The 12018-nt window shown below is 36.8% G+C and overlaps 1 protein-coding gene across 1 annotated transcript; it reads right to left on the minus strand.

Annotated features, from left to right (window-relative positions):
- Window positions 1-1911: 1911 nt before the first annotated feature.
- SPT6 (Transcription elongation factor spt6) lies at window positions 1912-6306 on the minus strand (the record flags this gene model as incomplete). The annotated part of the gene is made up of 4 exons (XM_058496464.1): window positions 1912-2159; window positions 2216-5843; window positions 5895-6071; window positions 6139-6306. 4 exons carry the CDS (start codon window positions 6304-6306, stop codon window positions 1912-1914), a joined length of 4221 nt encoding a protein of 1406 aa, XP_058353715.1.
- Between the last annotated feature and the right edge of the window lie 5712 nt (window positions 6307-12018).

The following is a 12018-nucleotide window of genomic DNA, read 5'->3' on the forward strand; positions in this document are numbered from 1 at the left end:
GACCTGCTGTCAGTCTTCGACCACAACGTACGAAGCCAGATGCTAAGCGTTCTCACATAGACTTTTTGTGCGGTTGGACACTCCACGATATTGTATGGCCCTCATCAACCTTGACCCAGCGAACGATGTACGACTGCCTGCATTAGTTCCTGCTATTCGCGGCACCTGCTGCCACATTCGCAGACACGAATAGATCTCCGTGCGTACCTTGCTATGAATCTCCAGCTGCTCCAACCCGGCCATTGCGCAAGAACGTTGACCGCGAGCTGCAGGCAATGGGTGCACACCCTTCTCTTCTCGCTCCCCTTCTCTTCCCTTTCTCCTTCCGTTCTCCGCAGAGCAGAATGAGACTTGCTGGGGTATGGTAGTCGGATGGCCAGCGACAGTTGTATGAAGGAAGGGAAGGGTCTTTAGTCCAACCGAGCCGTGAATCTCGTAAGTCCTTTAAGAAGGGTTCTGGCAGTGGCGGACTGTTTGAGTAGGATATCCGACGTAACCTCAGGTGCTGAAATATACTGTATTATACTGTCTATGTGAGGAGGAATGGAACGGGAAATGAACGATAATCGGAGTAAGAAGGGCCGCAAAGGCGGGCGGCAAGGTGCAATTGCTCGTGGGTGCGCTGGATGTCTCGTCTTGTCTCGTCTCGTCTTGTCTCGTCTCGTCTTGTCTGGTCATGTCTGTTCTCGTAGTGATCTATTTTGACTGAATAGCTAAGCTCAACGCAGGGAAGGAATTGGCCGGAGTGTTCTGTTCTGTTATGTTTTGCCCTTCCTTGTTCACCTTGGATATTATACCTTGCTACATACAATACCTTGTCGTGCTGACGACAGACAGACACAGCGCAAAGCCTAGCGCAGGGTAGCGTGAACGAGCAGGAATTCCATTCCATTGGTGTCTCCCGTGGGGCCCGGCAGCCCGGAAGGTGCCCGGACAAGCTGCAACAACTGCCTGGGTGTCGTTCATCCAGGGAAGTCTTAAAGTCTTATAAGTACCTTACCAAGACCAAGGTCTTTGGAAAACCAACCGGACCCTGGACTTGATGGCCGTATCAGCAGTTCGTAGGTGGTCAGGTAGGGCAAGGTAATATAAAAACAAGAAAGAAAACCAAAACAACAGCAAAAAATATCTGCCTACGAAACCCGAGCACCGAGTTCAGTGCATGTGGTTGGGTTTGGCGCACTGAAATCCAGTGTCGTGGTTTCGAAGGCCTTTAGCAGCTTTCGGCGGTGACAAGCACAGCACAGCACAGCACAGGACAGTAGAATGACATGCTATGATACGATGTGATTTAATATGGCGGCTATGCATCAATAACAATAAAGTCAATCGAAATGGTCATATTAAGGCAGATTGTCTGGGCTGGCTCGAGTGTCGCCTCGCTCTTCTGAACCCATCAAAATACCTCATATCAATAGCCATCCTGTCCTCTCTCGTATTCGTTCTATACGACGATCCGCCGAACCTCAACCTGCGAACACGTCAGGCCTGTCCGCCCTCAGGCTTGTAAGACGCGGGTACATACCGTGATTGCTGTGTTGAGAATGTCATGCAAGCCCTCGCTTGCATTGAAGCGCTCGCCAAGTCAGACACGTCGTTGCCCTGGCGCTGGCGGCTGATGTACTTATACTGGAGCTGAAGGCATTGGGCAACATTGACATTCTGAACAGAAATATTACGGTGGTATCGTCACTCACGCAAGGATAGCACTTCTACCTGTGAAATAATTGCAATGGCTGTCTACTACAATGGACTTATTCGACTTGCTTTTATGCAAATGATCCTGGCTGGTATCACTTTTCTTGCCCTGAAATGTGACGCTGTCCCGCTGGCGTACTTAATGTAATGCCAACCTGAGAATGATCGCTGCCAGCCTAAATTCCCTCCCGATTCCATATGGTAACAGATCCCTTATGGTCTCTTGATCTGCTCACTCTGGTGTCTCAACTTGAACCCGTTGCATAGCGCTTTCATATCAGGGTACTGGCTTTTCATCAGTTCGAAAGCATTGGGTATAATACGAACTGGCCACGAATGGGGACGCCCTGCTTGCCCTGCTTTGAAGCACAGATGAAAATAGCCAGGATGTCTCTTATCCAGGCAAAAGGCGTAGACGGATCTCTTTGGGTTGGCTTCAGTATAAGTAGTCAACCATTTTTCTGACAGTTGTTAGTAATGGCTCTAACAGGAAAAGAATATGGTTTGACCATCTTACCAGTGTCAGCCAAGGTACCAGATTGGTACTTGTCATGGTCCATCATTTCTGCGACTTTTTTGGCCATGGCTTTGACATGATCCACAATGAGTTCATCAAGATCGGTGTAATTTCTAACCCCAATTCGAAGTGTGCGGCCCAAGGAAAACTCATTTTCTTTTTGCAACTCCAGAACGTCAATGTGCTGATAAACTCCATCGGCCACCTTCCAAGTTACTGCCAAATGGTCGTTTCCTTTCGACGACGGCCGAACGACAGCATCTCCAGGAGCCTGAGACCCAAGATATTCCTCGGCTTGCGTAGAGTTGAAAGGTTTGAAAAGTGGGTGGTTAACAACTCGTTGGGTGCGACCAGTTGCCTTGTCCTTCTCACGAAGCTCCTCTTTATCCTTGTCTTCTTGTAAAGAGTCCCAAGCCCCACGGTCGTGGTCGATGCGCTTGCGGAATGGAATACGGAGCATCTGCTCACGCAGGGAAAGCCTTGCAGAAAATCCGTGTCTATCCAGCTCCAAAAGTTTGGCTTGGGCAGTCTGACCGATGGAGAACAGTCGGTTCAGAGGAATGTCGGACAGGTCAGAGCCTTCCTGTTGCTCAACACGACCTTCAATCCCCGAATCGAGCTTGGCGATGATGAAGTCTTCCTTTGCCACGCGGATGTTGACTGATACGATCATTCCATCGCACAAGGAGTCTTGCGTTTCGCCTGTGAGCATTGTGAAGACCTCATTGTCTGACAACACCGAGAAGTTTCTTCGTAGTTCCTCATATGGCTGCTGGAGCTCTGCTCGAATCGTCTCCAGCGTGGCGCGCTTTCGCTGGTTGTAGTTTCGTTCGAGTTGTTCAGCATACTCTTCCAGGATCAAGTCATTGACCTTCTCTTGCTCATCGTCTTTGATGAGCTTGCGAACAATAGCTCCAGGCCCTCCTTCGTCAACTTCAGCCTTTACGTCCTCTTCGTCCAGCTCCAAAGCGTCCGCCGCCATCTTGCGGCCGAGCTCGTAGTCTTCCGGGTGGACTCGAGTATTGTCGAGGTAGTCTGATGTCTGGTTCGAGCTGTCATACTCAATGGACAAAAAACTTGCACAATTGTTCCAGACCCTCGGGCCCACAACTGGCAACTTGCCACTGTCTGGATCCCCGACCAACTCATCTCTAGTGTTTACAATGCCGCCATTGGCATTAATGGTCTTCAGGACTGCTGTGGCTTTTCGCGGGCCAAGACCACAAACGAATGGGAGCAGTGCTGCTGTGTACGAGTCTGCAATAGCTTCGTTGATGTCGACTCCACACAGGTTAACCATGTCGACCATGGCTGTTTCAAGCTGCTTTCGAAGCTTCTCCTCGGGTAGAAGTTGCTGGCAAGGATGGAATGATAGCGAGATAATGTCCTTTCCAAGAGCAGCATATTCCTTCATCGGGTTCTGCAGGTACTTGGCCAAGGCAACACAATATTTTGTCAGCGAGGAGAAAGTCGGGTGGTCGAGAGCAGCACGAGCGCTGTCCTTGTAGAGGCGAGCGACCTCATCGTTGACAACGACAATCTCGAGAGGTTCGCTGCGATCATCACCTGTCTCGGGGTCCTCGAACTCGGCGCCCTTCAAGCCTTTTTCCTCGATTAAATCTTTGAGACTGATTATCAGCTTATGGGTGTCGACAGAGAAGCCACTGATGCCCAAAACGTCCGGTTTTCGTCGCAGTACGAGTTCAACAAAGTCTTCCCGGGCTCTCTCATTCCGGGACAGGTTTTCAAACTTCCCATGTTCCAACACGCGTCCGTCTTCCTCCACCCACGCCCACCCAACAGGATCTCGAGCTGGGTCTCCATTGCCATTAGAGAGCGCGAGAACGCGAGGAATTGTGCCAAGAATCATACCCTTTGGCTTGTATGGGGCCTGGTCAAGCTTTTTCGAATATTCCTCTCGGCAAATCTTCAACACAGAATCTTGACATTCTGTTCTCATGCTCTCCTTCACGCCCTTGGTGATGACTCGCTCAAGCTTGGTAAATGCAAGATCTAAAACCTTTTGCCGCTCATCATTCCAAGCATCGGCAAGCTCGCTGAAATTGTCTGATGCAAACTCAGCAAAGAGTTGCTTCCGGAACTCTTGCTCATTTTGTAGCTTGACCTTTACCTCAATCAGCCCTTCCTCCTCAGCCTTCAACATCTTCAGGAATATCTCTGGTTTGTTAGCAATGTCGCTGAAGGTCTGGTTCTTGAGATATTTCAGCTCGTAATACGGATGCTGCTCGTCAATTTTCCGTAGGCCTTTCTCAGTTCTTCGGCAATTAACAACACCCATCATGTAGTAGTTCATACGGAAGTGCTTTCTCATCCGAGGGTTCATGAACAGCTCCTCAGCGAACATTTGACGAGCGGCTAGAAGTACCTGTTCGCCCGTACTGAATTCGCTGTCAAGAGTCAGGGTGTCGGCAAGGTCGATAGGAGTGAGAGACGAGTCTTCTGTATACTGCTTTCTGCCCTCTCTCAGAGCATTTTGAGCAACCTGGTCTGGCGTGATACCGTAAGCTCTAACAAGATTATAGGCTTTGCCCTTTCGAACGCGGTCGAAAATTGACGACTTTCCGCCTGGACGACGCTTCTCCTTAATATCGCCATTCGTAGCTGCCAGGTCCTTGATTTCCGAGGAGTACTGAAAGTATACAAAATCTTGGATATCCTGCAACTCCTCCATGGTTACTGCCACTGGTAGCATGGCCTCAACCATTGGATCGTCTACACCTCCAGCAAGCTTCAGATTATCATATGTTCTCTCCAAAACATTGCGCTTCTCGATAAGCGCACGGAACTTAAGATCAAGTTCAAGGACACGCCATAGGTCATCCTGATTCAGTAGTTTTTCGGCACTGACAACATACTCGTCTTGATCATTGCTGTCGCGAACTCGAGTTTTCTTGGCATGAATCAAGTAGTCCTTCCGATGTTGGAAGACATATGGAACTTCGACCTCATCCACCACGAAAAACTCCAGCACTTTTCCAATAGCTCTGGTGAAGGGTGCCTGTAAATCGCTATGCAACTGCTTCTTTGGCCAAATGAGACTAGTAATCCAACGAGCCTCCTCCTTGAATTGATCGTCAGTGATCTGTAGATTCTTGTATGGTAATCGGTCCAGCTGAAATCGCTCTGGTTCGTCTGCCCACCGAATCTGGTTGTCCTCGTCCGTGAGAAGTTTCTCCGCCAGCTGTGATGGCTCGAATACGTCCTTCAACTCTAAGTTATGATCTCCAGCTTCCCTAGCTTCTGCTTCATCCTCTAAGGCCAAAGCCCAATCGTAGTCCTCCCCATTTCCGAATATGGCCTCCATGTCATCAAGAGCGTCCTTGTCGAGACCAGAAGCTTCCGTGCCACCAACATATCCTCTTTCTCGTGGACGAGCCACCTCCATCTCCTCTTGATGTCTCTGCCGTTCGTCCTCATCCTCCAGATCATCTTCCTCGATGAAATCGGCAAATTCATCCACCCGGTGATGGTCTGATCGAGCAAAACCTCTATCCAAATCATGGCCTGCATCCACTTCCTCGTCGTCAGAGAATATCTCGTCTAATCCACGCTCTCGACGCTGGTCGGTATCCTCTCGATGACCACGCTTCAGTCGCTTGAGCTTTGGCTAAGATGAAATGTCAGCTAATTCACTCAAAGTCAACAAAGCACTGCATACTTGCGCAGCTGTCTTACGTTCCCACTCGGGAATAGCCTCGCCAATCAGGTCCAAATCCTCCTCGTCCAAGGCTGCCTCTTCCTGTTCTCGTTCGGCACGATTGCGCTTCTTGCGCCGGCGCCGGCGTTGTTCTGCCTCCTCATCCTCATCATCTTCAATGATGAAACCTTCTCGGACCTAGGACTCATTAGTATAGATACTCTTGATAAAATTATAGCCCGCAAATCTGGCTGTCGCGACGTACCGCCCGAGCTGCCTCTTCGTCGTCGTCGTCTTCCTCTTCGCTGGAGTCGTCAAGATCAGGATCCTGTTGTTTGCTTGGTCTAGCCTCTTCAGTATCCTCATCGAAAGACTCGTCATTCTCTTCTTCGTCCAGCTCTGCTTCCCCATTGATCAAATCTCGCATGCTCATCTTCGCGCTTTGTGTAGAGCTAATGTTTTCGCAGAAGTGGACTGGGACCACGGGCAGAAACTTTATTAAGGAGACGAGGTTGCCAAAGGCAAGTCAGTTGGACGGCGAACAATTGAATGAAATACTGCCACTCAGGACAAAGGCGAATTTAGGCAACGGGAGAGGCCCAGTTTGGTGAATTTAGGGCAGAGATGGCTGAGGTGATGGCTGTGGACTTCGCTCTAGCTGTGATGTATTCCTCTCGCGTACCACAACACCTAATTCACGTTCGCGCTGGACTGTTTGATCACGTGTTAATTGAAGCCAAGGTACCTACCTACCTTAGGGCCCGTTTAGCTCGGAAGTGACACTTAGGAAGTGACACTAAAGCTCGAAATAATAAAATCGTCACTTCTATTACTTCGAGAAATAATAAATAAGTAATAATTCTGTTTAGCTCGATTTTATTACTTCTAGAAATATCTATTATTTCTATTAACTTTAGTTATTTACTATAGTTCTTACTAAAAGTAGAAATCTTATAAAAAGTATTACTTTACTACCTTATATAGCTCTATAACTCTATAGCTCTATAGCTCTACCCTCTTTTACTACTACTACTACTACTACTACTACTACTACTACTACTACTACTACTACTACTATTACTACTACTATATACGCTATACTACTATTAATTACCTTATTAATATAGTACTAGTATAAGAACTAAAGAATCGCCTATTTTACTAATATTCTAGCTATATCTATAATATCTATTTACTATTAGAATAACTTTAAATAGTAATAATAATTATAATAGTATAACGAATATTTATTAGTAGCTATAATATAAAGTAGAAAAGATAGCGAGAGAAAGAGGTTCTTAAGAAGCCTTAAGAATAAATAAGAGAGATATAACTACTAGTGAACTAAGCTAGTCTTAGGTTTATTATATAACTCTAGCCTCGTAGCCTTACGAAGTTAGCCTTACTCACGTGACTCGCTTATTATAATTAGTCCATTATAATAATACGATTCTAAGCTCTTCGGGAAGGAATAGATAAAGAAGCTTTTAAAGAGCTACGACATTTATATTTAAGATAATTTAGGTATTTCTAAAGATAGCTTTTACTATATTAAAGACTTCCTGATTCGGAAAGATAGCTTATAGCGCATATAGTATATAGGGACTATAGAGTAACTAAGAATCTTCTTATATATAGTAGTTACAGATTTATTAATAAGAAAGCTTACGAAATAATTCTAATATAATACGAAGATAATTAATCGGACTTATTATAAGATTATATATTATTTTTATTATAAAGATATATTTAAATTAATAGTTCTATCGGTAACTAATATAACGCTTATTTCGTCTTAGATACTTTATAACTACTAATATAAAGATTATTTTAAGTATTATATAAGAGTAATTAATAGTATATATATTCCGATATCTTCTTTATCTAGTAAAAGAGCCTCTTTTAGAGATAGGTCTAGAAACTTTACTTAAAACGTACTCGCTATATATAACTTTAATATAAGGTATATTAATCTTTTAATTAGCTAGGAAAGTAGTATAGCAGATTTAGTACTATAGATTAAGATTTAATATAGTAATACTATAAAGATTCTAATAAGAAGATATACTCTTAGAGATACTATTTTCGTAAATTATAATTTAATATTAATACTATATTAAGCGGTTTAATATTACTTAAAGGAATAAGAGAGAGCGAATTATTATTCTTAAAATAAAGAAAAGCTCTTTAACCTACGCTATTTAGCCTTAAGGAACGTTATTAAATATACCTTTAGAGTACTTAAAGCTCGGTTTAAAATCCTTATAAGACTAAGAGCTTTTAAGGTTATAATATAAGTTTAAGTTATTACTATATTATATATATTATATAATATACTTTTAGATATTAAAGAGATTAAAGAGGTAGTCGAAGAAGAAACCTATAAGCCGGAATTATAAGTTAAGAGTTATAGTTTAGGATTAGGTTATTATATTACTAGAAAGGAAACTATAAGAGCTAACTAATTTAGAGATAATATTACTACTTAAATATAAGAAGATTATATATTATATATAACTAAGGACTAGAGATCTACTTTATCTAAGATAATTCCTAATTAATCTAATACTATTAAATTATATCTTCTAAACTACTAAAGCTTAACTGAATCTTATACTTTAGTTACTTAATATAAAGCTTATTTACTTTTAAAGTAAGATATATTTAAGTAGTATTTTTAATAGTCTTAAAAATAGTAATAAAATAAAATATTCCCTTCTTTATAAAGTATACTTCCTCTTATACTTTTATAATTACTTAACTAAGAATCGATAATTCTATTATCTCTTTTAGAATAGTATTCTTTATATTAAAGCTTAAAGATAACGCTATTACTCTAGTTATTTAAGTAATAGCCTCTTTTATTTTATTTATTATACTAAGTATTAGTCCGCAGACTTATACTATAGAAATATAAGAGGTAATTAAGAGGTATAAGTAATCTTAGTTAGGAAGTAAATCCCTTTTAGATATAAACCGGGGGTTATTTAAGAGGTAGTATATATTCTAACCTTTAGATACTTTTTATAATATATACTTTTAAATACCTTTAAACTAAACCTTAGATTTTAATATATATTAATATATACTTATTATTTATTTACTAGTATAATACTAATATTAATTAGTAGTTACTTTATACTATAAAGCAGATAAGTTAAATATAATAAAGTTAACTCTTAGAATATAATACTACTTTAATATTAGTAAGCTCTTATTAAAACTAAGTAAAGTAAGCCTTATAAAGTAACTAGAGAACTCTTATTAAAATTAAGTAAAGTAAGTTCTATACTACTAAAGAATAATAGCTACTTTTTAATAGTTATTAAGATATTTCTAAAGCTATTTAATTAGATATTTCTAAGATATAAAAAATATATTTAGAATACTTATAACTCGCTTTTAAAATAATAGTAACTCTAATAAGCTAAGTTATAGAATAACTTAAAGTAAGAGTTAGAAGTAGTAAGACTTTAATATAAGATAGAATATTAATACTTAGAGTACTTTTAGTAAGTCTTATAGAAACTAATATTAATAGTCTAGTTTAAGGATTTATAGATTATTCTATAAGGAAAAGTATTTATAAGAAGATATTATTTTAAGACTTTTAAAAGTATTTTCGTAATTAAATAGTAAATAATTTTAAGAAGATAATAAGTAAGTAATCATAAGAGCTCTAAGATTATTTCTTAAGGAATTAGGTTTATATTTAATATTAAAAAGAATTATAAATTTCTTAAGCTCTTATAGTAATAATTTAAGTGTAAGAGAATACTTAGCTTAATAAATAGAAAACTAAGCTACTACTAGACTTACTATTTAGATATTTCTTAGATAATATTTAGAATTATAATCTAAAAGAGAATTAAGTATAATAAATACTCTATTAGAACTCGCTTAATATATTATCTTTATTTATAAAGATTATAGCTCCTAATAATATAGAAATAAAGTATTATAATAACTAAAGAAAGATATAAATAAGTGATTCTTTAAAAAGCTAAGTTTTATTTTAGTATTTAAGCTCTTAAGGACTTTTATATATTAAACTCTTTATAAAAAGTAAGAGTCTTTATAGAGCCTCTTCTCTTATTAATATTAAAAGAAAGGAATTATTTCTAATAAAATTAAAAAGATAATATACTAATTAGCCTCTAGTATAAAGACTAAAGGATAATAGCTTACTAGATCTTACTTTAGCTCTTATAATATACTTAAAAGATAAGATATTACTTCTTTTTTAAGTACTTAGCTAAAATAGTTTATATTTAGAGCTTATTTAGCTAACTTAGTATATTATAGAACTAATCTCTTTAGAATAAGTAAAATCACTTATAAGCTTTAGTAAGATATATACTAAGAAGCTCTAATATAGTAAAGCTAGAAATTATCTTAATAAGAAGCTCTATATCTTTATTAATCTTTATTAATAAGTATTAGTAAAGTTTATATTATAGTATAAGGTATTTCTATCTATACTTTAAGATAAAGCCTTATTATACTACTACTAGTACTTTTAGAATAAGAGGTATTTATTTAATAAGCTAGTATAAGTTACTTATAATAATTATAAGATAAAGAAAAGAATTAATTAATACTTAAGTTAGTAGTTTAATATAACTTTTTCTATATTTTAAAATAAGCTACTTTAAAAAAGTAAATTAGCTTTAATATAATTAGAAAGCTTTATAATAGAATTATAAAGTATTTAATTAGGTCTTAAAGATAATAGTATATAGAATAATAAAATATTATATAATAAGCTAGTATAGGGAGTTTCAGGGAATCTCTTATTTAAGATAGCTCTATTTAAGCTACTTCTAATATTTCTTATATTAATAAATAGCTTTTATATAGCTATAAGTATAAAGATAATATAAGATTTCAGATCTAGATCTAAGAGATACTCTAAGAATAATCTAAATTAATCTTAAGTATATATTATAGATAATAATACTTATTACTTAAATTAAAAGATAAAGTTCTTCTTAGGAAATAAATATAAGAATAGATTTAAAGTACTCCTTAGCTATATAAGTTATATTATCTATAAGAAAATAGACTATTATAATAGCTATTATTCTAACTAAGAATAAGTAGTCTTAAAAGTAAGGTATTTTATAAAATAGAAAGCTAAAGGTATTAAGCTTATAGAAAAGTCTTATAAAGTATATATAATATACTTTAAAAAGAAGAAGTTAGATTTAAAGCTTAATTAGAACTAGTTTAAAGGACCTAGTAAAGATTATAAAAAAGATAATTCTAATACTTCTATAAAAGATAATAATAACTATTCTAATAATATTAAAGTAGATATAGAAGATAAAGATAAAGTAATATACTTTATTACTATATTCTATATATTAGAAATAAAGTATAATATAAAGTAAGTTCTCTAGTACCTTAAGGAATATAAGACTATTTATATCCTTTAGAGTATAATTAAATAACTTAAGCTTAAGATAATAATAGAAGCTTTTATTACTTAGTAGTCTAAGATAGTTTTTTAAAGCTTTTTAATTAATACTAAAGTATTAAAGAGAAATATAAGTAGTCTTAATTAGTTATAAGCTTTATAATAAATTCAGAAAGTTATATTTAATAAAAGAAAAGTGAAATATTATTAGATCTAATTTAGAGCTAATATAAGGGTTATATTAGGAACTATTATAATTAATACACTTATTAGATAAATAGAATTTATAATTATAAATACTAATATACTATTCTTAATATACTTTTAATAGCTTAATTAGCTAGAGATCTACTATAATAATCTTACTAATACCTTAGTTTAAAGGGATATTAAGTACTTAATTATCCGGAAAAGCAGGTATATATAGCTTCTTTTAGATTAATATTATTAATTATTAGAATATTTAGACGGAGATATATTAGCTTATTATCTTATAGAAATAGAGATTTATAGATTTTATAAGCGATTTAGATACTTATTAATATAATATTTATAATATCTTTTAGATTAAGTAAGTTATATATTAGATTCCGATATTATATAATAGGTAAAAAAGATATATAAGTATTACTAGAAGTATATAGATACTCTATAGTAAATCTAATTTAGACTTTATAATAATATTAACTTTAACTATATAGTCTATATTAATATTATAAGATTTAG

The sequence above is a fragment of the Cadophora gregata genome (genome assembly GCF_030347475.1).
Source record: "Cadophora gregata isolate MNR1 chromosome Unknown scaffold_12, whole genome shotgun sequence".
NCBI classification, from domain to species: Eukaryota; Fungi; Ascomycota; class Leotiomycetes; order Helotiales; family Ploettnerulaceae; genus Cadophora; species Cadophora gregata.